This window comes from Acomys minous (genome assembly GCF_964271855.1).
Source record: "Acomys minous genome assembly, chromosome: 13".
In the NCBI taxonomy this organism is placed as follows: Eukaryota; Metazoa; Chordata; class Mammalia; order Rodentia; family Muridae; genus Acomys; species Acomys minous.
Window position 1 is genome coordinate 111,245,202 of NC_140495.1, and position 26,124 is coordinate 111,271,325.

The 26,124-nt window shown below is 49.6% G+C and overlaps 2 protein-coding genes across 3 annotated transcripts in view; both read right to left on the reverse strand.

Moving 5' to 3' along the window:
• Positions 1–8,383, reverse strand: part of LOC311582051 (H-2 class II histocompatibility antigen, E-D beta chain-like) — a 185,637-nt gene extending 177,254 nt beyond the window's left edge. Inside the window, exon 1 of the mRNA XM_084754749.1 lies at positions 8,269–8,383. Within this exon, the coding sequence (XP_084610875.1) occupies positions 8,269–8,368 (100 nt within the window). The 5' untranslated portion in view covers positions 8,369–8,383. The remainder of the gene's footprint in view (positions 1–8,268) is intronic.
• A 2,510-nt stretch (positions 8,384–10,893) lies between these two features.
• Positions 10,894–26,124, reverse strand: part of LOC311582043 (H-2 class II histocompatibility antigen, I-E beta chain-like) — a 29,231-nt gene continuing 14,000 nt past the window's right edge. The window contains exons 2-6 of one of the 2 annotated variants that reach the window (XM_084754737.1): positions 13,884–14,168; positions 12,755–13,036; positions 11,924–12,034; positions 11,507–11,530; positions 10,894–11,212 (exon numbers count right to left, since the gene is read on the reverse strand). In XM_084754737.1, the coding sequence (XP_084610863.1) occupies positions 11,199–11,212; positions 11,507–11,530; positions 11,924–12,034; positions 12,755–13,036; positions 13,884–14,168 (716 nt within the window). In that variant the 3' untranslated portion in view covers positions 10,894–11,198. The remainder of the gene's footprint in view (positions 11,213–11,506; positions 11,531–11,923; positions 12,035–12,754; positions 13,037–13,883; positions 14,169–26,124) is intronic. The other variant, XM_084754738.1, reaches the window with a different exon arrangement.

The following is a 26,124-nucleotide window of genomic DNA, read 5'->3' on the forward strand; positions in this document are numbered from 1 at the left end:
CTTGTGACCTGGAAGGATAAAGGGCACAGTCACGATGGGGAAGGCACAGAGGGAGAGCACAGGACCGCGGGTCTCACTGCCTGTGCAGTCAGGAAGCAGAGACAACAGGAAGTGGTCCAGCTACAGAGATGCAAGGCCCGCTCCCCAGGGACACACCTCCTCCAGCCATGCTCCGCCTCCTGAAGGTTCTACAGACTTCAAAAACAAGGCGACTGCAGGAGGCTGAGTGAACACGGGAGCTATGTGTGTGGAGGGGTGGACATTGCACCTTCAAACCGCAGCAGGGAAACCCCACTATAAGGGGAAGGTAAGCAGGAAAGGCCCGCCACACCCTGTCACAGATCTCACAGCAGGAGAGTGGGAGTCCTTCCACACAGGACAGGTGGGGACCTTGGTGGTCTAATGGTGACTCCTCAGCTGTAGAGAAGGGATTTGCTTTGGTCCACACATGCTGGTGCCTAGTCTCTGCTACAGGACTTTTTTTCAAAGGCTGACAGTCAACCCTCCCATGCCAGCAGAAGCCTTGGGTTGAAATGCACATCAGTGTAAGTCACAGCCCCTTCAGCATCCTTCAGGACCAGTTGTTGCCATAGTAGCAAACTGGAGTTCCATCCTACTTGCTCTTTCAGAGCCCAGAAAGGCGCCCCCTCCCCACCACAACCTCTGGAGTTGGACAGATGTTGCAAAGTGCTGACTCTGTTCCCACATGTCCATCAAGAGTTGGGGAACCCCAGAAGTGTGACTCCCAGCAGCCCTGATCTCAGAGTCACCCAGTCTTTCTTGCCTTGAGGGTATTATGGCTCCTGTCGCAAAAATCCTCAGCACCATTCAAGTTGTCCCCAAGGCCAGAAGATGGATGACAGGGCCGCAAGTTCTGTCTTCAGCACAACTTTCTGCGGGACGCCACCGGCTCCCATAGGTTTATCCACAGACATGATATTGTTTTTGTCATCGTTGTTGTTAAGGTTTCTCTGTGTAGCCCTGGCTGTCCTGGAACTCACTCTGTGGTCCGGCCTGGCCTTGAAGTCACAGAGATCTGCCTTTCAAGTGCCGGGATTAAAGGTGTCTTCCCATAGACATTCTCAGCCGTGTCCTACAGTTCCAAGATGGCGGAAAAGCCCCAAGTCTCTACACTACTGTGCTTAACCTGGGGGCTTGAAAGTCTCTTCCACTATCAACATCTCCAGAGTACGGATAACCATGCCACAAGCCTGAACACTATCTTCCTATGACTTAGAAGCCCAGGGGCGGTCTCCACACTTTAGGAGTCCAGACCACAGCTTCTGATGCCCAAACTGCTGATACTGATCTGCTTGTTTCTTCAGACTTACAGGGACCATCTGGTCGGTAACTCGGCCAGTGTAGGTAACTGTAACCATGAGTCAAAGCGCACAGGGAAGTCCCCCTCTGTGTTCCGCATCGAGAGTCACAGTTACTGAGGCCAAAGTCCCCAGAACCATGAGACCAACTGTGATCAGCTCTCAGGGCCTAGGGGAATCCCACCACAGCTCCATAGCTGTACCACAGCTCGACAGCTGTACCACACCCTTCAGAGCCAGTTGTCCCCTGTCCCCATCCTAAGAGTCCCCGGGAGAGGCTGCTCTGCCTGGTGGGTAGGACTTGCTGGCGTCACATCCCTTGGAGTCACCTGTAGCTGTGCTGAGATATCAGTTCAATGCTGTTCATATCCTACACCAAGACGGCTGTCGGGGCTGGACTCTGAGTAGACTCAGAACACACTCCAACACCCACCGTAAAGTTGTAAACACTTATAAATCACCAAAGGTTTCGTGGCTGCGATGAAACACCATGGCCAAAGCAACTTGGGGAGGAAAAGGGTTTATTTGGCTTAAGTTTCCACACCAGAGTTCATTTCTGAAGAAAGTCAGGACAGGAACTCAAGCAGGGCAGGAAGCTGGAGGCAGGAGCTGATGCAGAGGCCATGGAGGGTGCTACCCACTGCCTTGCTCCCCAATGCCTTGCTCAGCCAGCTTCCTATAGAACCCAGGACACCAGCCCTGGCCTGGTCTTGTCCCTCCCCAATCAGTCACTAATTAAGGAAATGCCCTGCAGGCTCAACTACATACAGCCCAGTCTTTTTTTTCTAATTGAGGTTCCCTTCTCTCAGATGACTCCAGCTTGTGTCAAGTTGACATAAAATTAGTCAGCACAGCACACGTAGATAATATTGTCATTAATTAAAGACAAAGAAGCTACACTGAGTACACTTTTGATTTCTGCTGTAACCAAGCACCAAACATTCAATCAACTGACTTTCTAAAGCCTATCTAAATGAAAAAAAAATTTACTTATTACAGAGTCCAATAATACAGGAAGAAGCAAATGTTACACTAGCTGCACATGGCCAGAGAAAGAGCACACCTCTAAAATCACAGTTCTCCATAAGCAGACCTGGTTGAAGGAAGGGTGTAAAATGACTGAAGAGTTCAAAATAATTACACAATTACAAGATGCGTTCAGAAAAAAAGAAAAGAAAAAGAAATATGCGTTCAGATAGAAGCATCTCGAAGAATCCCAACTAGATATCACCAAAATGGTCCTCCACCGAGGCATGCCACCCTCAAGATATCAGGAGCACAAGACAGTACAGGTCTCTGCAGCATCCTCAAGAACGGGGCTGAACCGCTAGGAGGGAGGGAGCAATGTGGGGGGACGAGCAGAAAGAACTAACCCCATGACAACAGAGAAGCATCAAACCACGTAAAGTGAGTGCCCACCAGACATATATCAGGTTTCTTAGAAGAAGCATTACAGGCCTGAAAAGAATAGGAAAAGTTATTGAAAGGAAAAAAATCTCCCTGTTGACTAAGACTATTACACCCAGAAAAACTATCGATGCTGTGAAGAAGAATACACTCCAGTGAGTCTGACATCGGAACAAAAAGATGATAAGTGATGTTATGAAGACAGGTGAATGCATGCAACCGAGGAGAACTTGTATACCAAGAAGGAAAATAAAGAACTTTCCAGGAGGGAGCAAAGACAATCGCACCACGTATCGTCTGTGGTGTCAGCTGTAAGGACAGGGAGCTTTGGGGAGTTTTCGTTGTGTCTTTAGAGTTGCACACCTGAGTATGTTTACTGTGCGAAGTGGTGAGTCTCACACACACATCCCCGATCAAGTGTAGCAAGCACTCTGACCGTGTTCACATCTGTTTTTCTCTCCTGCCCACCCTGCCTCTTCCTGGAACAGCCCTTCCCCTGCACAGCTGCCTGTGTCCTGAGTCTGGCTTACTCTGGCTGCCAGGACTGCACCGTTTTCTGGAAATGGCACCATGTTGATTTTACTCATTTATCCTTTTTATTTAGTAACAAATGCATTAATTAAAAATAAAAATGGTATCACATTAATAAACAACAACAAAACCCAGTGCATCTCAAGGAGTCAGGAAAGCAAGAATAACCCAGACCTGAAACCCTGAAATCTGCCGAGATAAGAAATATGATGCAACCCACTTCACAAATCAGTAAGATAAACGGTGGTCAGTGCAGCAAAGAGCTGTTCAGATCAGCAAAGCTGACGAGCCATTAGCTGTGCTAACCAAGGAACAAACAGAGAAAACCTAAGTAAATAAAATTAGAGACTACAAAAGAGGCATTATCAGTTAACTACGTGATACAATGTTGTAAGACGCTGCCTGGAAGGAGCCTATGTCAAGCAACTTGCAAGCCTGGAGCAGAAGGGTAAATCCCTGAACAAACACAGCCCTCAGGGAGCAACCAAGAAGAAACATAGTAACAGTACAGGCTTCCCTAAGAAGAAGATTTAGGTCCTGATGGTGCTGCCGGATGTCATGAGACATTTGAGGAATTAACCCCATTGAAGTCAGACCCTTCTGAAAGCTGAAACGAGGAGCACTTTGCCCACCATTTCTTGTGAGGCCAGTATTCCCTGAAATAAATAGGCAAAGACCCAACTCCAAATAAGCCAGCGCCACAGCTTTTATGGATAGAGATGCCAAGTCCCTGATAAAACTCCAGCAAATCAAATTCGACATCACATCAACAAATCATACGCCACGTCCATATACGTTCATCTTCCAGATGCAGGGGCAGTTTGTGTGTGTGAGTGAGCCCGTACAAAACAACACACCAGCAGAATGAAGGCTTAGCACAGCATGGTCTGTGGGCAGAAATCGACAAAATTCATGCTGTTCGTGATAAGCAAAACTCAAAAACTTAGGTGTGGAAGGAACATACAGCAAAACAATAACAGCAGCATATAAAAACCCACAGTCAATTTCAGAGTGGGTGGAGCTAAAGACATTTCTCCCTGGATTGGGTGAGGTACAGGCCGTCCACACCCACTGCTCCTGTGCAGTGCGTTGCCTGAAGCCTTTGCAAGCTAAACAACAACAACAACAACAACAACAACAAAAATCAGAAATATCCAGGCTGGAAGGATGTTATCCATGTTTGCAAGCACCATGATTTTAATACACACACACACACACACACACACACACACACACACACACACACACACACACACAAAACAAATAATCTCCCAAAAGCTGTTAGAAGTTACAGGACCAAGATTGGCACCCAGAAGGCAGCAGTAGCACCTTCTGTAGCAACCGTGAGCTGCTGAAAGGGGACTTTAAAGACCAACCTGGGGCTGGAGAGGTGGCTCAGCCGTTAGGGGCACTGACTGCGCTTACAGAGGACCTGGGTTTGATTCCCAGCACCCACAGGGCGGCTCACAACCGTCTGTCACTACAGTCACAGGGGATCCACCGCCCCCTCCTGGCCTCTGTGGGCATTGCAAGCCATGGTCACACATGTGACCTTGTACATAATAAACTTGTATATAAACAATCTTTTTTAAACGAGAGTACCAGAAAACCAAATAAGCCCATGAAACCGCAGGGGATGGAGCTAAAAAGACACCTCTTGGGAGGAGAACACACACACACACACATACACACACACACACACATACACACACACACACACACACACACACACACACACACACACACACGTCAGGAGCCAGAGAGACAGCTCAGCGGGGAAGAGCGCTGGCTGCTACACAGAGGACACAGGTGTGTGGTTATCACAACCTACATCAGGTGGCTGCACATAACTGCCTGTAACGCCAGCTCCAGGGGGACCCAACCCCTTCTTCTAGATTCTATGGGCACCTTTATTCACATGTGTACACACACACACACACACACACACACACACACACACACACACAGTGTTGAAAATAAATCTTAACAATTTAAGTGTCACATCAACACAATGTAGCCCTGAAAGTTACACTGATTACATATTTAAAGAAACTTTTTTGTTTGTTTTCTATTGTATCTTGTTTAGCACGTATGTATGTGTGCCATGGCACATGTGTGGGCGTCAGAAGACAACTTCAGCTCTCTGTCTTCACCATGTGGGGCCAGGGGTCAAACTCAGGGTACCAAGTTTGACGGTGTGTGCACTTTCACTACCTCAGCCCTCACACATGCCTTTTCTTTTCTTCTGAATTCTATGGGTCTATTTTTATTCGGGGCGGGGGGGGGGGCCGCCTGTTCGTCTGTGCACCACTTGTTTGCATATGCCCACAGAAGCCAGAATAGGGTGTTTAGTCTCCTGGACACGGAATTATAGACAGTTGTGAGCCAGAAAAAGATGCTGGCACCAAGGACTGAATTCCAAAGTCCACAAAGCCCATCTTACTATCCGCTGACACCTTGAGTGCCTTCCTAACTCGGAGAGAGTTAAAACATCATGTGCACACAGCTGCCACCTGGGTCACCTGTAGTTAGCAGCAAAGCCTTCATTCTCTGTGTGTGACAGCCCTCCTCAGCCAGTTGCCCGTCATGAGGGTGCGGGGCACATAACAAGATGGCTGCCCAGCCAAACTCTTGTTTGCTGACTGAATCCAGATTTCCAGACTGATGTTCTCACCTCGTGTGTCCTTAGAAACCCTGACCCAAGAGGAAGGGACACACTTGATGCCCCAGGGGCCCTCCCCGTCCACAGCACACAGGCCCGGGTGTGCCTTAACAGCCAGCGCACAGTGCACAGCTGTTAACGTTGGTGGCCTCAACGCGCTGCTAACTCTGCAGCTGCACTGAGAGCCAGGGCCGTCGGCCATGGGGCTTTCCACGCATTCCCCACGATGAGTGACCCAGGTTTTGTTGCTAGGGCTGGGCCACCACAAAGAGACATCGCCCAGGGGCCACTCAGGCACCTCAGGTCTAAGGCCACCACAAAGTCCCCACAAGGCAAAGCCATGTGAGTGGATGGATCTGTGAACAGGGAAGCTGCTGGGTGGCTAAGGCCAGAAAAGCCTCAGGGGGACGCGTCCCTGGCAACCTGAGGGACCATTGCCTCACATTCTGCATGAAAGAAGGACATGGATTAGGAGTCGAGACACTCTGGTGTGTGGATGCCACACTTCTAAGGTTAGTGCGCTGGAAATAGCATTCTCCCCGGGAACAGACAAGACGTAGAAAATTTAGGAAGTGACCTTATCTCAACGAGAGGGGCAATGACTTTGTCGTGGGAGTTGGTTCATTACTGTCAGTGTGGACTTGTAAATGCAGCTCTCTCTCTCTCTCTCTCTCTCTCTCTCTCTCTCTCTCTCTCTCTCTCTCTCTCTGTCTCTGTCTCTCTGTCTCTATCTCTTCTGTCTCTGTCTGTCTGTCTGTCTGTCTGTCTGTCTGTCTCTCTCTCTCTCTCTCTCTCTCTCTCTCTGTGTGTGTGTGTGTGTGTGTGTGTGTGTGTGTGTCCCTCCTTCATCCTTCTCTCCCTTAGTTTTCTATCGTACTTCCCTGCATGGGATCATGAAGCAAACATGTATACAGTAGCTGTGAGCCCCTGAATACTGTACCTAGCCCCTGCAAGAAATCAGCATTCACACATGTGCACACACACACTCACATATACACGTGAATAAATATATACATATAAATAATGTGCACATTCGCACACACATATATGACACTTGTGTTTCTTTCACGTCACTATACAGCCTAAGGACACCATGTCCTGGGAAAGGTCAGACAGAGGCTGTAAAGACCGACAGCTCCACATGGATAACAGACAGTGAGGTGAAGGGACCTACAACGTTTGGGGACACCCTGCCAGACCAGCGGCCTTCATCTCCCGGCTGGCTTCTAAGCCTGAGATGGCAGCAGCCTTCACGGTGTCTGCACCCCGGCTCGGGTGCACACTGCCAGCCATATGCTGACGTATGAAAATAGAGTCTCACGTCTGAAGCCAGCTGAACCTTCCCCTTTAACCTCAGGCAGGAATGCAGCTGGTGCTAGAGCCACAGCAGGCACCACGGAGCACACCTCTGCGCCCCTTGCCTCGGAGGCATCTTGGCCCCAGGCTCCCTTCAGCACAGAGCCGACACCGAGTACTTCTCATGAGAGCCCAGGGGTGAGGGCTCATAAACACTGGGGCTCAGGGAGAAGAGAAAATGCCCTCAATCCCCCTGCATCATAGCCAGATGTTCCAACCTCACAGATCCCAGAGAGAGCCCAGCAGTCTCCTGGGACAGAGCCCCCAAGGTCTCCTTGGCTGCCCATAAAATCTTCAGAGAAAATTTCTCATTTTTTTCTTCAATTGTAACATTTTAGAGAAGTTATAGAGTTGTTATTTTGGCATCCTGACTTCTTCATCTTTTCAAGCCCTCGTGAGGAGGGAGGGGCCCTAGGAACTGTGCTGTCAGGCTGAGGGGCCTCATGGGGAGCGAGGGGACATGACCCATGCCATGATTCCATTCGCAGGCCTCAAAGGAGCATCCAGGATCCTTTTCTATGGAAATAATTTCATACTTTCATGATTTTAAAAAGTGGTCAAAGGGCTGGGGAGATGGCTCAGTGGTTAAGAGCACCAGTTGCTCTTCCAGAGGACCAGGGTTCAATTCCCAGCACCCACATGGCAGCTCACAACTGTCTGTATCTCCAGCTCCAGGGGATCTGACACCCTCACACAGGCATACATACACATAAAATAATTTTTTTAAAAAGTGGTCAAAGAAAATATGACAAGCTTTATTTTTGGGGGTTTTTGGGGGAGGTTTCTTTTGGGGGCATGGTTCAAGACAGGGTTTCTCTGTGTAGCTCTGGCTGTCCTGGAACTCACTCTATAGACCAGGCTGGCCTAGAACTAACAGAGATCCGCCTGCCTCTGCCTCCCTGAGTGCTGGGATTAAAGGTGTGCGCCACCCTAAATAAAAAGTTTTTTTAAAAAATCTATTGTAGACAAAATGCACCTGAGGTGAGCACTTACCTTGATGGTCCCTGACCAAAGCCACAGGAGGGCTCAGCACCGTCAGCGTCACCATCACAGCTGTCACACAGGAGCCTCTGGGGAGCCACAGACACACCATGCTGTAGGGGAGGAGTGGCTGGTGGGCAGAGAAGCTGGCCCGCCTGCCTGACTGCTGAGGGCGCGCGACTCCACCCACTGTGCTGAGGAGCCAATCAGCAGCAGCGGTGGGCAGCAGCAGCAGTTGCTGGTTAGAGGTGCAGTGTGAAGATCTTTCTGAAATTTCTAGTTTCCCTTGTTAAGCAGACCGCTTCAGCTCAGCGCTGCAGAGCTTTGATCGGTTTGCGCCTGCAGCACTCGCATGGCCGCCGCCTCTTCTGACTCAGGGCAGCCTTGACAGCACCATTCCGCGTTCGGATAACTGAACCGGAGAGCGTCCAGTCCCCGATAAGGTTCCCGCTGTGACTTCCCCGTTTGCGGAGGGAAATCCTCCGTTATTTCCTCCTCTTCTGCTTTATCCTGAGAAAGGGCATAAGAAGTCTTTGCTAACGGAGGCGTGTAACGCAAGCGCTAAGTGTAAGGTATAAAGTGCAGTGTGTAAACACCGTCATGGTAGTCGTGAAATATGAGCGTGGTGTTGCATAACGATTACACACTGTACTAATTAAAGGCAACGACTTAGACTAAGAATGCAGTTTTGAGAGACAGCTCAGCACAGGAACCCTAGCATGAATTCACTGTTCTGATAGCCGCTCTTCGTCTGTCTTGTTAGTGCCTGGGGCACAATATGCTAGCCTGCAGGGAGTGACTATCACTGAATTCACGGATCGAGCTTTTGAGCACCTACCTTTGTGCTCAGAACTATTCCAAGGGCTTTCTTTTTAAAGTTTTAAAAATGTCTTCATAGAATATATATTCCTTCCCACTTCCCTCCTCAGACAACTTTATGCTCTCTGTCTGTTTGTGTCTGTCTGTCTGTCTGTCTGTCTCTGTGTCTGTCTCTGTCTGTCTGTCTGTCTCTCTCTGTCTCTCTGTGTCTGTCTGTCTGTGTCTGTGTGTTTGTCTGTCTGTCTGTCTCTCTCTGTCTCTGTCTGTCTGTCTGTGTCTGTGTGTTTGTCTGTCTGTCTGTCCCTCTCTCTCATCTTTCTCTAACAAAACCCAACACACACACACATACAACCGCACACAGTAAATGGAAACCAAAATAAACAAGGATGTTGAATGTTTTAAGTGTTTCTCTGACGTTAGTGTTTCGCCGTTGGTAGCTCCCTCCAGAGATCTGTCATCATTTTCTGACCTGTTCGTCTATTTCTCCTCATGTTTAGCCTTTTTTAAGGTCTTTATAGGTGTTAGATATACCTGCCTATCAGATGGATACTTGGCAAGGATGTTTTCTGGTTCTGTAGGCCGACACATTGCGCAGGGGTTGGTCTAGTTGCTGCCCAAATGAGCAGACTCACGGACCCCAATGTGTATATGACCTTGCCTGAAACCTTGTTCTTGTTTGACCAATAAAAAGCCAACACACCCTGACAGGGCAAACGCGACAGGCATGGCTAAGGTTTGGGAGAGAGACCTGAAGCCATGAGAAGAGAGTGCGAAGTAAGAGAGGAAGGAAGGAGGCCGCTCCACAGGTTAGCTGGAGAAACCATGGCTGGTGGGATGGGGATTTGTGTGTGTGTGTGTGTGTGTGTGTGTGTGTGTGTGTGTGTGTGTGTCTGTCTGTCTGTCTGTCTGTCTACCTGTCTGCATGTGTGTCACTGCTTGTGTGAAGGGGTCAGAGAACAGCCTTGCGTAGTTGTATCCTCCACCTCTGTGTGGACTCAGGAGTCATTCTGAGGTCTCTAGGATTGCACAGCAAGCACTTCCACCCCCTGAGCCGTCTCCCTGCTCCTCAGAGGTTTGTTTCGTATAAACTTTCCCCAGGAAACACATTTCCCTCAGGGAATCACCCACCAGTGCACTGACTTTGCAAAGTCAGTTTTGCTTGGCTCCTTTCTTGGATCAATTCAAGCTTTATTAAATGGGCGCCCCTGGGTGGAGGACAGAGCTCAGGTGTCCAGACTCTGGCTCATCAGGTGGCGCCCACAGCAGAAGCTTCCAGAGTCCCATCCAGTGCCAGAGCCTTCCTCTTCCCAGCCAGCTGCTCCATGGAGCAAAGGACAGAGCTGGAGGACTCAGCACATCACCTCACTGTGTTCTCACCCTCACTGTGACAAGGACACAGCAGCACCTCCCTCCTCTGACACAGCTGCTCACGGATTTCCCTTCTGTGTGCCTCAGCGACTGTGTGTGCTCTGATTATGTGCAGAGTTTTCAAACTGAATCTAATTCAGAAAAATATTCTAATTAAGTAATGTATTAAAATTGATTTTAAGCCTGGCATGGTGGCGCACGCCTTTAATCCCAGCACTCAGGAGCCACAGGCGGGTGGATCACTATGAATTTGAGGCCAACCTGGTCTACAGAGTGAGTCCAGGACGGCCTACACAGAGAAACCCTGTCTTGAAAACAAAACAAACAAACAAAATAACCCTGAATTTATTTCTTTCATACCGTCCCTCAGCTTCACGGGCACAGAGAGCGTCGCACACTGAGCCCTTTCTTTCTCTTTAGTGTTTCTTCCCCTTGAAGCCATGAAGCAGATGGTTTTCATTCTTTATTTATTGATAAAACATAAGAAAGCACATGACAGCAGACTGGCTCAGAGCACCAGGCAAAGGGCGGGTGACAAAAGGAAGGGACACAGGTGAGGAGAGGGGCCTCTATCCTGGGCTGCCAGGCCGGGCCAGGGGCTGAGCAGCCATGAGGGAGCACAGGTCTGCAGGGCCCAGAGCCAGGAGGAGCCAGGTGCTGGGGAGCACTGTCCATGGAGGACTTTACTCCAAGCAGGATTTGGCTTCTTGCCATAAGCATGGGAGCGCTCCTCCCATCAGCCTTTGCGCCTCAGCTCAGCCCAGGAGTCCTGCAGAGCACAGAGGACACTGTGTTAACAGACCTAACTCTGCAGTGGCTTCTCTGAGCACCTGAGGCCCCTCCTGCCAGCGCGGCCGTGAGCAGAGAGGAACTTCTCACGCCCAGAGTCCACACTGCCTCAGAGCACAGGCCTTCAGTGATTGCGGGAGCACGGCTCAGTGCACACTGCCTGGCCAGACCCTAGGATCTAAATGTCCCCAGCGTTCCTGCCTGGTGTCCATCAAACCCAGCCCCACACTATAGGGAAAGCACATCTGTCTCTGAGAAGACTGAAGGGCCTTACCTGTTGGCTGAAGTCCAGACTGTCCTAGAAAAGAGAGAGTAAAACAGACACGTAAATGCAAGGAGACAGATCTGTCCCCAGACTCAAGTCCCAGGCTGGGAGCTGCCACCCCAGGTTCCTCTGGTACCACAGCCCACAGCAGCCATGACAGAGAGGATCGGGGCAGAGGGAGAGACCCAGGAAGTTTCGGTCACACGCAGTGCCCAGCGGCTTTTCCTCTGTGCTCAGTTCCCAAGCCAGAAGCGCCCTAACTTTCCCACCTATACATTCGCACCCCAAGGGTTAGGCCCAGTAACTACAGACTGTGGGGCTCAGAGTGCATGGAACCCCGCGGGCACAGGCCAGTGACGCCCCGAGGACAGAGCCACGGCTCTTCCCGGAAGTACTAAGGAGACTCGGCCACCACCAGGCTCCTACCTTTCTGGTTCCTGAAGTAGACGAACAGCCCAGCTCCAAGGAAGAGCAGACCCAGCACGAAGCCCCCGACCCCACTCAGCATCTTGTTCTGTGCGGACGTGGACTGCGCCCCTGGGAAGAGAAGGCAGGTTGGGGGTTTTTCATATCAAATCCCGTTTCCCTCTTGGGACCCCTGAGAGTGGAGAATTGAGACCCAGGAGAAGCCGGGTCTACAAGGGCTGGAACCGAACACTCCAGGTGATGCTGACACAGCAATCAAACGAGAGGCTCAGGGCATGAAGAGACTTAAGGTGGCCGCCCTGTGCTGAGCTGACAGGAGCTGCTGAGCTCTGAGGGGGACAGCGCTAAGCAAAGGCACAGCTGAGACTGGACATCCCTGAGGTCAGCCATGGTCCTGCGCTGCTCCTGGTCCATCCCAGCAGAAACACAAGCCAGCCAGAGGCAGAGGCTGCAGCATGACCACGCAGCTCCCAGGACCCGTGATGTCACTGGCAGGCTCAGAAGTGGGTATAGTGACATAACTGCTTCCCAGGGGGCAAAGACGCTTGTAGAACCGTCATACATGTCCCATGTTAACTATGCTGAAGGAGAGGACAGCACAGAACCAGTGCTAATACTGTGTGGGCAAAGAAAGCTGATTGACAGGAGTAAGCCACACCCCCTTTCTGGTGGGCGAGGATTCACGGGGTCTGGGAAAGCTGACTGACAGGGGTAAGCCACGCCCCCTGCATGGTGGGCGGGGACTCAGAGTCAGAAAGCTGACTGGCAGGGGTGAGCCACGCCCCCTCCCTCCTGGGCAGGGATTCGCAGGGTCAGGAACTTCCCACTCACTCCACTCCACTGTGACAGGGCTGCTCAGGCTGGGATGCTCCACCTGGCAGGTGTAAACCTCCCCACTCTGAGGAACCGTCTCCAGCATCACCAGGCTCTGGTAGGTCCAGTCTCCATTCGGGATCAGGCCCGTGGACACCACCCCAGTCTTCTCCTCCTGGTTGTTCCGGAACCATCTGACTTCAAAGCGGCCAGGGTAGAAGCCACTCACAGAGCAGACCAGGAGGTTGTGGTGGTCCAGGGGCTGCGTCTTTGCCGGGTACACAGACACCTTGGGCTCAACTGGAGGAGGAAGGGAGGTCAGAATGAGTCTCGAGAGCTAATTAGGCTGCGGACTTGCACCATCCCAACCTCCCCATCACTGAGGCTCCAGTGAGTTCCAGTCCACAGCACCCGACTCTTCTCTCTGGTCACTGTCACCATGAGGCAACCCGAGGCCAGAGGGAAAGTCCAGGACACACTGTGGACCTGAGAGGAGAGAGCAGCCCTCACACCGGGGTCCGGTTGCAGCCCCTGGCTAACAGGGAAGGTTTCCCGCAGGATCAGCAGCTGCTGTGGCCGCTCTCTGTCCCCAGCTGTGACCTCAGTTCACCGTGGATCTCAGCAGATCCCACTCCAGGGAAGAGATCAAGGCTAAGTCCTTTGTGCAGCACTAGGGGCTCCTGGGTTCCCCTGCACCCAAGGCGTCTCCCTTGTCAAGAGAGAGGAAAGACAAGGAAATTCCTCAGGAAACGCTGAGCTGTAAGGTGAGAGTCGAGCACTGCATATGGCTGGGGCCAGGTCACCCAGGGCCTGAGGCTCGCACCCCGGCAGGTCTCCCTCTGTGCTGCTGTCTCTGCGGGAAGCTGCACTGTGGTCTTCACTCCCTCTGTCCAGCGCCTCCTCCTTAAGCTTAAAGTATCTTTAATACACTTTTCCCTCCACCTCACGGTCCTGTGCAGCCAGGACTTTGTTCTCTGGGCTGCAGCTAATCCGCAGTTAGTGGCGCTGTTGCCCCTGTGGAGGGTGAGTTTGTGCCCAGCGCCCGAGTCAGGTGACTTAAAACACCTGCGGCTCCTGGGACCCCGGCAGCCGCTGCGGCTCCTGCGCATGCGCACACTGCACCCAGCGCTCACACCTGCGCTCTCACCTCTGCGCTGCACAGTGAAGCTCTCCACGACCCCGTAGTTGTGTCTGCACACCGTGTCCACCTCGGCCCGCGTCTGCTCCATGAAGTCCTTCAGGCTGTTCCGGTACTCAGCATCTGGCCGCCCCAGCTCGGTCACCGCGCGGTACTCGCCCACGTCGCTGTCGAAGCGCACGTACTCCTCCCCGTTGTAGAAGTTTCTCTGTAGAAACCGCACGCGCTCGGTGCCGTTGTAGAAATGACACTCAAATTTAAGATAGTGCAGGAACCGAGCTGCGGAGACAAGAACTGTTTCTTCTCTGAGTCCCCAAGTCTCCTCAGCGCCTTAAAGTGACCTGAGCTCGCCCCGCCCACTTCTGACGTCACCGTAACCCACCAGACAGCAGGACAGGCGCCCCACCCCAGGGGGACAGTGACACCTGTGTAAATGAGGGAAGAGATGGAGCCTGGGCGCCCCAGCACACACACACGCACACACTCATACACACACACACACACATGCGCACACATACATACATGTGCACACACGTGTGCACACACACAAACACACATGCATGCGCGCCCACGCACACCCACATGCATGCATGTGCACACACATATACACGCACATGCACATGCATGAACACAATGTGGGCACACACATAAGCACACGCACACAACCACACTCATATATACATGCATACACATACACGCACACATGCACATGCAGGGATACATATACAAATACACACGCACATGCACACACAAATACTCACGTACACATATGCACACACCAACACACATACACGAATGCATGCATGCACAGACACACATAAGCATGTGAACACAAACACACATACACACACATGCACATACACACACATACTAGCACACAAACATGAACATCCACACATGCATGTACATGCACACGCACACAAAAGGCACATGCGCACACGTACACATATGCAAACACATGCGCACACAGATGCATGCACAGGCACACACATACACATGTATACACATGCGTACGCACACACACACACAATTCTTTATCCCTCATCATGACCTCCAGATGTGCAGTGAACAGAGTGGTTAGTCGAGTATTTTATCTCCCACTGGATTCTTCTGGGGCTTTTTACTTTTAAATGAAATTTTTTTCATACACTATGTTCTGTGTGTGTGTGAGGTTACTGTGTGTGTGTGAGGTTACTGTGTGTGTAAGGATACTGTGTGTGTGTGTGAAGCTACTGTGAGTGTGTGTTTGAGGTTACTGTGTGTGTGTGTGAAGATACTGTGTGTGTGTGTGTGAGGTTACTGTGTGTGTGTGAGGTTACTGTGTGTGTGTGTGTGTGAGGTTACTGCGTGTGTGTGTGTGTGTGTGAGGTTACTGTGTGTGTGTGTGAGGTTACTGTGTGTGTGTGTGTGAGGTTACTGTGTGTGTGTGAGGTTACTGTGTGTGTGTGTGTGAGGTTACTGTGTGTGTGTGTGTGTGAGGTTACTGTGTGTGTGTGTGTGAGGTAACTGTGTGTGTGTGTGAGGTTACTGTGTGTGTGTGAGGTTACTGTGTGTGTGTGTGAGGTTACTGTGTGTGTGTGTGTGAGGTTACTGTGTGTGTGTGTGAGGTTACTGCGTATGTGTGTGTGTGAGGTTACTGTATGTGTGTGTGAGGTTACTGTGTGTGTGTGTGAGGTTACTGTGTGTGTGTGTGTGAGGTTACTGTGTGTGTGTGTGTGAGGTTACTGTGTGTGTGTGAGGTTACTGTGTGTGTGTGTGTGAGGTTACTGTGTGTGTGTGTGAGGTTACTGTGTGTGTGTGTGTGTGAGGTTGCTGCGTGTGTGTGTGAGGTTACTGCGTATGAGTGTGTGTGAGGTTATTGTGTGTGTGTGTGAGGTTACTGTGTGTGTGTGTGTGAGGTTACTGTGTGTGTGTGTGAGGTTACTGTGTGTGTGTGTGTGAGGTTACTGTGTGTGTGTGTGAGGTTACTGTGTGTGTGTGAGGTTACTGTGTGTGTGTGTGAGGTTACTGCGTGTGTGTGTGTGTGTGAGGTTACTGTGTGTGTGTGAGGTTACTGTGTGTGTGTGTGTGAGGTTACTGTGTGTGTGTGCGAGGTTACTGTGTGTGTGTGTGAGGTTACTGTGTGTGTGTGTGTGTGAGGTTACTGTGTGTGTGTGTGTGAGGTTACTGTGTATGTGTGTGACGTTACTGTGTGTGTGTGAGGTTACTGTGTGTGTGTGTGTGAGGTTACTGTGTGTGTGTGTGTGTGAGGTTACTGTGTGTGTGTGTGAGGTTACTGTGTGTGTGTGTGAGGTTACTGTATGTGTGTGTGTGAGGTTACTGTGTGTGTGTGTGAGGTTACTGTGTGTGTGTGTGAGGTTACTGTGTGTGTGTGAGGTTACTGTGTGTGTGTGTGAGGATACTGTGTGTGTGTGTGTGAGGTTACTGTGTGTGTGTGAGGTTACTGTGTGTGTGTGTGTGTGAGGTTACTGTGTGTGTGTGTGTGAGGTTACTGTGTGTGTGTGTGTGAGGTTACTGTGTGTGTGTGAGGTTACTGTGTGTGTGTGTGAGGTTACTGTGTGTGTGTGAGGTTACTGTGTGTGTGTGAGGTTACTGTGTGTGTGTGAGGTAACTGTGTGTGTGTGAGATTACTGTGTGTGTGTGAGGTTACTGTGTGTGTGTGAGGTTACTGTGTGTGTGTGTGAGGTTACTGTGTGTGTGTGTGTGAGGTTACTGTGTGTGTGTGAGGTTACTGTGTGTGTGTGAGGTTACTGTGTGTTTGTGAGGTTACTGTGTGTGTGTGAGGTTACTGTGTGTTTGTGAGGCTACTGTGTGTGTGTGTGAGGTTACTGTGTGTGTGTGTGAAGTTACTGTGTGTGTGTGTGTGTGAGGTTACTGTGTGTGTGTGAGGTTACTGTGTGTGTATGTGTGTGTGTGAGGTTACTGTGTGTTTGTGAGGCTACTGTGCGTGTGTGTGAGGTTACTGTGTGTGTGTGTGAGGTTACTGTGTGTGTGTGAGGGTAGTGTGTGTGTGTGTGTGTGAGGTTACTGTGTGTGTGTGTGAGGTTACTGTGTGTGTGTGTGTGAGGTTACGGTGTCTGTGTGAGGTTACTGTGTGTGTGTGAGGTTACTGTGTGTGTGTGAGGTTACTGTGTGTGTGTGAAGTTACTGTGTGTTTGTGAGGTTACTGTGTGTGTGTGAGGTTACTGTGTGTTTGTGAGGCTACTGTGTGTGTGTGTGAGGTTACTGTGTGTGTGTGTGAAGTTACTGTGTGTGTGTGTGTGTGAGGTTACTGTGTGTGTGTGAGGTTACTGTGTGTGTATGTGTGTGTGTGAGGTTACTGTGTGTTTGTGAGGCTACTGTGCGTGTGTGTGAGGTTACTGTGTGTGTGTGTGAGGTTACTGCGTATGAGTGTGTGTGAGGTTACTGTGTGTGTGTGTGTGAGGTTACTGTGTGTGTGTGAGGTTACTGTGTGTGTGTGTGAGGTTACTGTGTGTGTGTGTGTGAGGTTACTGTGTGTGTGTGTGTGAGGTTACTGTGTGTGTGTGTGTGAGAGGTTACTGCGTGTGTGTGTGTGAGGTAATTGAGTGTGTGTGTGAGGTTATTGTTTGTGTGTGAGGTTACTGTGTGTGTGTGAGAGGTTACTGTGTGTGTGTGTGTGTGAGGTTACTGTGTGTGTGTGAGAGGTTACTGTGTGTGTGTGTGTGAGAGGTTACTGTGTGTGTGTGAGGTTACTGTGTGTGTGTGTGTGAGGTTACTGTGTGTGTGTGTGAGGTTACTGTGTGTGTGTGTGAGGTTACTGCGTATGAGTGTGTGTGAGGTTACTGTGTGTGTGTGTGAGGTTACTGTGTGTGTGTGTGTGAGGTTACTGTGTGTGTGAGTGAGGTTACTGTGTGTGTGTGTGAGGTTACTGCGTATGAGTGTGTGTGAGGTTACTGTGTGTGTGTGTGAGGTTACTGTGTGTGTGTGTGTGAGGTTACTGTGTGTGTGTGTGAGGTTACTGTGTGTGTGTGAGGTTACTGTGTGTGTGTGTGTGTGTGAGGTTACTGTGTGTGTGTGTGTGAGGTTACTGTGTGTGTGTGAGGTTACTGTGTGTGTGTGTGAGGTTACTGCGTGTGTGTGTGTGTGAGGTTACTGTGTGTGTGTGAGGTTACTGTGTGTGTGTGTGTGAGGTTACTGTGTGTGTGTGTGAGGTTACTGTGTGTGTGTGAGGTTACTGTGTGTGTGTGTGTGTGAGGTTACTGTGTGTGTGTCTGTGAGGTTACTGTGTATGTGTGTGACGTTACTGTGTGTGTGTGAGGTTACTGTGTGCGTGTGTGTGAGGTTACTGTGTGTGTGTGTGTGTGAGGTTACTGTGTGTGTGTGTGTGAGGTTACTGTGTGTGTGTGTGAGGTTACTGTGTGTGTGTGTGAGGTTACTGTGTGTGTGTGTGAGGTTACTGTGTGTGTGTGTGAGGTTACTGTGTGTGTGTGTGAGGTTACTGTGTGTGTGTGAGGTTACTGTGTGTGTGTGTGAGGATACTGTGTGTGTGTGTGTGAGGTTACTGTGTGTGTGTGAGGTTACTGTGTGTGTGTGTGAGGTTACTGTGTGTGTGTGTGTGAGGTTACTGTGTGTGTGTGTGAGGTTACTGTGTGTGTGTGTGTGGGAGGTTACTGTGTGTGTGTGTGTGAGGTTAGTGTGTGTGTGTGTGTGAGGTTACTGTGTGTGTGTGTGAGGTTACTGTGTGTGTGTGTGTGTGAGGTTACTGTGTGTGTGTGTGAGGTTACTGTGTGTGTGTGTGTGTGAGGTTACTGTGTGTGTGTGTAAGGTTACTGTGTGTGTGTGTGAAGTTACTGTGTGTGTGAGGTTACTGTGTGTGTGTGTGTGAGGTTACTGTGTGTGTGTGTGAGGTTACTGTGTGTGTGTGTGTGAGGTTACTGTGTGTGTGTGTGAGGTTAATGCATGTGTGTGTGAGGTTACTGTGTGTGTGTGTGAGGTTACTGTGTGTGTGTGTGAGGTTACTTTGTGTGTGTGAGGTTACTGTGTGTGTGTGAGGTTACTGTTTGTGTGTGAGGTTACTGTGTGTGTGTGTGTGAGGTTACTGTGTGTGTGTGTGAGGTTACTGTGTGTGTGTGTGAGGTTACTGTGTGTGTGTGTGTGTGTGAGGTTACTGTGTGTGTGTGAGGTTACTGTGTGTGTTTGAGGGCACTCTGTGTGTGTGTGAGGTTACTGTGTGTGTGTGAGGTTACTGTGTGTGTGTGAGGTTACTGCGTGTGTGTGTGTATGAGGTTACTGTGTGTGTGTGAGGTTACTGTGTGTGTGTGTGAGGTTACTGTGTGTGTGTGAGGTTACTGTGTGTGTGTGAGGTTACTGTGTGTGTGTGTGAGGTTACTGTGTGTGTGTGAGGTTACTGTGTGTGTGTGAGGTTACTGTGAGTGTGTGAGGTTACTGTGTGTGTGTGTGAGGTTACTGTGTGTGTGTGTGTGTGTGAGGTTACTGTGTGTGTGTGAGGTTACTGTGTGTGTGTGAGGTTACTGTGTGTGTGTGTGAGGTTACTGTGTGTGTGTGTGAGGTTACTGTGTGTGAGTGAGGTTACTGTGTGTGTGTGTGAGGTTACTGTGTGTGTGTGTGTGAGGTTACCGTGTGTGTGTGAGGTTACTGTGTGTGTGTGAGGTTACTGTGTGTGTGTGAGGTTACTGTGTGTGTGTGTGAGGTTACGGTGTGTGTGTGTGTGTGAGGTTACTGTGTGTGTGTGAGGTTACTGTGTGTCTGTGTGAGGTTACTCTGTGTGTTTGAGGTTACTGTGTGTGTGTGAGGTTACTGTGTGTGTGTGTGAGGTTACTGTGTGTGTGTGTGTGTGAGGTTACTGTGTGTGTGAGGTTACTGTGTGTGTGTGAGGTTACTGTGTGTGTGTGTGAGGTTACTGTGTGCGTGTGAGGTTACTGTGTGTGTGTGTGTGAGGTTACTGTGTGTGTGTGAGGTTACTGTGTGTGTGTGTGAGGTTACTGTGTGTGTGTGAGGTTACTGTGTGTGTGTGAGGTTACTGTGTGTGTGTGAGGTTACTGTGTGTGTGTGTAAGGTTACTGTGTGTGTGTGAGGTTACTGTGTGTGTGTGAGGGTACTGTGTGTGTGTGTGAGGTTACTGTGTGTGTGTGTGTGAGGTTACTGTGTGTGTGTGAGGTTACTGTATGTGTGTGAGGTTACTGTGTGTGTATGTGAGGTTACTGTGTGTGTGTGAGGTTACTGTGTGTGTGTGTGTGAGGTTACTGTGTGTGTGTGTGTGAGGTTACTGTGTGTGTGTGAGGTTACTGTGTGTGTGTGTGTGTGTGTGAGGTTACTGTGTGTGTGTGTGAGGTTACTGCGTGTGTGTGTGTGTGAGGTTACTGTGTGTGTGTGAGGTTACTGTGTGTGTGTGTGTGAGGTTACTGTGTGTGTGTGTGAGGTTACTGTGTGTGTGTGAGGTTACTGTGTGTGTGTGTGTGTGAGGTTACTGTGTGTGTGTCTGTGAGGTTACTGTGTATGTGTGTGACGTTACTGTGTGTGTGTGAGGTTACTGTGTGCGTGTGTGTGAGGTTACTGTGTGTGTGTGTGTGTGAGGTTACTGTGTGTGTGTGTGTGAGGTTACTGTGTGTGTGTGTGAGGTTACTGTGTGTGTGTGTGAGGTTACTGTGTGTGTGTGTGAGGTTACTGTGTGTGTGTGTGAGGTTACTGTGTGTGTGTGTGAGGTTACTGTGTGTGTGTGAGGTTACTGTGTGTGTGTGTGAGGATACTGTGTGTGTGTGTGTGAGGTTACTGTGTGTGTGTGAGGTTACTGTGTGTGTGTGTGAGGTTACTGTGTGTGTGTGTGTGAGGTTACTGTGTGTGTGTGTGAGGTTACTGTGTGTGTGTGTGTGGGAGGTTACTGTGTGTGTGTGTGTGAGGTTAGTGTGTGTGTGTGTGTGAGGTTACTGTGTGTGTGTGTGAGGTTACTGTGTGTGTGTGTGTGTGAGGTTACTGTGTGTGTGTGTGAGGTTACTGTGTGTGTGTGTGTGTGAGGTTACTGTGTGTGTGTGTAAGGTTACTGTGTGTGTGTGTGAAGTTACTGTGTGTGTGAGGTTACTGTGTGTGTGTGTGTGAGGTTACTGTGTGTGTGTGTGAGGTTACTGTGTGTGTGTGTGTGAGGTTACTGTGTGTGTGTGTGAGGTTAATGCATGTGTGTGTGAGGTTACTGTGTGTGTGTGTGAGGTTACTGTGTGTGTGTGTGAGGTTACTTTGTGTGTGTGAGGTTACTGTGTGTGTGTGAGGTTACTGTTTGTGTGTGAGGTTACTGTGTGTGTGTGTGTGAGGTTACTGTGTGTGTGTGTGAGGTTACTGTGTGTGTGTGTGAGGTTACTGTGTGTGTGTGTGTGTGTGAGGTTACTGTGTGTGTGTGAGGTTACTGTGTGTGTTTGAGGGCACTCTGTGTGTGTGTGAGGTTACTGTGTGTGTGTGAGGTTACTGTGTGTGTGTGAGGTTACTGCGTGTGTGTGTGTATGAGGTTACTGTGTGTGTGTGAGGTTACTGTGTGTGTGTGTGAGGTTACTGTGTGTGTGTGAGGTTACTGTGTGTGTGTGAGGTTACTGTGTGTGTGTGTGAGGTTACTGTGTGTGTGTGAGGTTACTGTGTGTGTGTGAGGTTACTGTGAGTGTGTGAGGTTACTGTGTGTGTGTGTGAGGTTACTGTGTGTGTGTGTGTGTGTGAGGTTACTGTGTGTGTGTGAGGTTACTGTGTGTGTGTGAGGTTACTGTGTGTGTGTGTGAGGTTACTGTGTGTGTGTGTGAGGTTACTGTGTGTGAGTGAGGTTACTGTGTGTGTGTGTGAGGTTACTGTGTGTGTGTGTGTGAGGTTACCGTGTGTGTGTGAGGTTACTGTGTGTGTGTGAGGTTACTGTGTGTGTGTGAGGTTACTGTGTGTGTGTGTGAGGTTACGGTGTGTGTGTGTGTGTGAGGTTACTGTGTGTGTGTGAGGTTACTGTGTGTCTGTGTGAGGTTACTCTGTGTGTTTGAGGTTACTGTGTGTGTGTGAGGTTACTGTGTGTGTGTGTGAGGTTACTGTGTGTGTGTGTGTGTGAGGTTACTGTGTGTGTGAGGTTACTGTGTGTGTGTGAGGTTACTGTGTGTGTGTGTGAGGTTACTGTGTGCGTGTGAGGTTACTGTGTGTGTGTGTGTGAGGTTACTGTGTGTGTGTGAGGTTACTGTGTGTGTGTGTGAGGTTACTGTGTGTGTGTGAGGTTACTGTGTGTGTGTGAGGTTACTGTGTGTGTGTGAGGTTACTGTGTGTGTGTGTAAGGTTACTGTGTGTGTGTGAGGTTACTGTGTGTGTGTGAGGGTACTGTGTGTGTGTGTGAGGTTACTGTGTGTGTGTGTGTGAGGTTACTGTGTGTGTGTGAGGTTACTGTATGTGTGTGAGGTTACTGTGTGTGTATGTGAGGTTACTGTGTGTGTGTGAGGTTACTGTGTGTGTGTGTGTGAGGTTACTGTGTGTGTGTGTGTGAGGTTACTGTGTGTGTGTGAGGTTACTGTGTGTGTGTGTGTGTGTGTGAGGTTACTGTGTGTGTGAGGTTTCTGTGTGTGTGAGGTTACTGTGTGTGTGTGTGTGTGTGTGAGGTTACTGTGTGTGTGTGTGAGGTTACTGTGTGTGTGTGTGAGGTTACTGTGTGTATGTGAGGTTACTGTGTGTGTGTGTGAGGTTACTGTTTGTGTGTGTGAGGTTACTGTGTGTGTGTGAGGTTACTGTGTGTGTGTGTGAGGTTACTGTGTGTGTGTGTGAGGTTACTGTGTGTGTGTGTGAGGTTACTGTGTGTGTGTGTGTGTGAGGTTACTGTGTGTGTGTGTGTGAGGTTACTGTGTGTGTGTGAGGTTACTGTGTGTGTGTGTGTGTGTGAGGTTACTGTGTGTGTGTGTGAGGTTACTGTGTGTGTGTGTGAGGTTACTGTGTGTATGTGAGGTTACTGTGTGTGTGTGTGAGGTTACTGTTTGTGTGTGTGAGGTTACTGTGTGTGTGTGAGGTTACTGTGTGTGTGTGTGAGGTTACTGTGTGTGTGTGTGAGGTTACTGTGTGTGTGTGTGAGGTTACTGTGTGTGTGTGTGTGTGAGGTTACTGTGTGTGTGTGTGTGAGGTTACTGTGTGTGTGTGAGGTTACTGCGTGTGTGTGTGTATGAGGTTACTGTGTGTGTGTGAGGTTACTGTGTGTGTGTGTGAGGTTACTGTGTGTGTGTGTGAGGTTACTGTGTGTGTGTGAGGTTACTGTGTGTGTGTGTGAGGTTACTGTGTGTGTGTGAGGTTACTGTGTGTGTGTGAGGTTACTGTGTGTGTGTGAGGTTACTGTGTGTGTGTGTGAGGTTACTGTGTGTGTGTGTGTGTGTGAGGTTACTGTGTGTGTGAGGTTACTGTGTGTGTTTGAGGTTACTCTGTGTGTGTGTGAGGTTACTGTGTGTGTGTGAGGTTACTGTGTGTGTGTGAGGTTACTGTGTGTGTGTGTGAGGTTACTGTGTGTGTGTGTGAGGTTACTGTGTGTGTGTGAGGTTACTGTGTGTGTGTGTGAGGTTACTGTGTGTGTGTGAGGTTACTGTGTGTGTGTGTGAGGTTACTGTGTGTGTGTGTGTGAGGTTACTGTGTGTGTGTGTGAGGTTACTGTGTGTGTGAGGTTACTGTGTGTGTGTGTGAGGTTACTGTGTGTGTGTGAGGTTACTGTGTGTGTGTGTGAGGTTACTGTGTGTGTGTGAGGTTACTGTGTGTGTGTGAGGTTACTGTGTGTGTGTGAGGTTACTGTGTGTGTGTGTGAGGTTACTGTGTGTGTGTGAGGTTACTGTGTGTGTGTGAGGTTACTGTGTGTGTGAAGTTTCTGTGTGTGTGAGGTTACTGTGTGTGTGTGTGTGTGTGAGGTTACTGTGTGTGTGTGTGAGGTTACTGTGTGTGTGTGTGAGGTTACTGTGTGTGTGTGAGGTTACTGTGTGTGTGTGTGAGGTTACTGTTTGTGTGTGTGAGGTTACTGTGTGTGTGTGAGGTTACTGTGTGTGTGTGTGAGGTTACTGTGTGTGTGTGTGAGGTTACTGTGTGTGTGTGAGGTTACTGTGAGTGTGTGAGGTTACTGTGTGTGTGTGTGTGAGGTTACTGTGTGTGTGTGAGGTTACTGCGTGTGTGTGTGTATGAGGTTACTGTGTGTGTGTGAGGTTACTGTGTGTGTGTGAGGTTACTGTGTGTGTGTGTGAGGTTACTGTGTGTGTGTGAGGTTACTGTGTGTGTGTGTGAGGTTACTGTGTGTGTGTGAGGTTACTGTGTTTGTGTGTGAGGTTACTGTGTGTGTGTGTGACGTTACTGTGTGTGTGTGTGAGGTTACTGTGTGTGTGTGTGAGGTTACTGTGTGTGTGTGTGTGAGGTTACTGTGTGTGTGTGTGAGGTTACTGTGTGTGTGATGTTACTGTGTGTGTGTGTGAGATTACTGTGTGTGTGTGAGGTTACTGTGTGTGTGTGTGTGAGGTTACTGTGTGTGTGTGAGGTTACTGTGTGTGTGTGAGGTTACTGTGTGTGTGTGAGGTTACTGTGTGTGTGTGAGGTTACTGTGTGTGTGTGTGACGTTACGGTGTGTGTGTGTGTGAGGTTACTGTGTGTGTGTGAGGTTACTGTGTGTGTGTGTGAGGTTACTGGGTGTGTGTGAGGTTACTGTGTGTGTGTGAGGTTACTGTGTGTGTGTGAGGTTACTGTGTGTGTGTGTGTGAGGTTACTGTGTGTGTGTGAGGTTACTGTGTGTGAGTGAGGTTACTGTGTGTGTGTGTGAGGTTACTGTGTGTGTGTGTGAGGTTACTGTGTGCGTGTGAGGTTACTGTGTGTGTGTGTGTGAGGTTACTGTGTGTGTGTGAGGTTACTGTGTGTGTGTGAGGTTACTGTGTGTGTGTGAGGTTACTGTGTGTGTGTGAGGTTACTGTGTGTGTGTGAGGTTACTGTGTGTGTGTGTGAGGTTACTGTGTGTGTGTGAGGTTACTGTGTGTGTGTGAGGTTACTGTGTGTGTGTGTGAGGTTACTGTGTGTGTGTGTGTGTGAGGTTACTGTGTGTGTGTGAGGTTACTGTATGTGTGTGAGGTTACTGTGTGTGTATGTGAGGTTACTGTGTGTGTGTGAGGTTACTGTGTGTGTGTGTGTGTGAGGTTACTGTGTGTGTGTGTGTGAGGTTACTGTGTGTGTGTGAGGTTACTGTGTGTGTGTGTGAGGTTACTGTGTGTGTGAGGTTTCTGTGTGTGTGAGGTTACTGTGTGTGTGTGTGTGTGTGTGAGGTTACTGTGTGTGTGTGAGGTTACTGTGTGTGTGTGTGAGGTTACTGTGTGTGTGTGAGGTTACTGTGTGTGTGTGTGAGGTTACTGTTTGTGTGTGTGAGGTTACTGTGTGTGTGTGAGGTTACTGTGTGTGTGTGTGAGGTTACTGTGTGTGTGAGGTTTCTGTGTGTGTGAGGTTACTGTGTGTGTGTGTGTGTGTGTGTGAGGTTACTGTGTGTGTGTGAGGTTACTGTGTGTGTGTGTGAGGTTACTGTGTGTGTGTGAGGTTACTGTGTGTGTGTGTGAGGTTACTGTTTGTGTGTGTGAGGTTACTGTGTGTGTGTGAGGTTACTGTATGTGTGTGTGAGGTTACTGTGTGTGTGTGTGAGGTTACTGTGTGTGTGTGAGGTTACTGTGAGTGTGTGAGGTTACTGTGTGTGTGTGTGTGTGTGAGGTTACTGTGTGTGTGTGAGGTTACTGCGTGTGTGTGTGTATGAGGTTACTGTGTGTGTGTGAGGTTACTGTGTGTGTGTGTGAGGTTACTGTGTGTGTGTGTGAGGTTACTGTGTGTGTGTGAGGTTACTGTGTGTGTGTGTGAGGTTACTGTGTGTGTGTGAGGTTACTGTGTGTGTGTGAGGTTACTGTGTGTGTGTGTGAGGTTACTGTGTGTGTGTGTGAGGTTACTGTGTGTGTGTGAGGTTACTGTGTGTGTGTGTGACGTTACTGTCTGTGTGTGTGAGGTTACTGTGTGTGTGTGTGAGGTTACTGTGTGTGTGTGTGTGAGGTTACTGTGTGTGTGTGTGAGGTTACTGTGTGTGTGAGGTTACTGTGTGTGTGTGTGAGGTTACTGTGTGTGTGTGAGGTTACTGTGTGTGTGTGTGAGGTTACTGTGTGTGTGTGAGGTTACTGTGTGTGTGTGAGGTTACTGTGTGTGTGTGAGGTTACTGTGTGTGTGTGTGAGGTTACTGTGTGTGTGTGAGGTTACTGTGTGTGTGTGTGAGGTTACTGTGTGTGTGTGTGAGGTT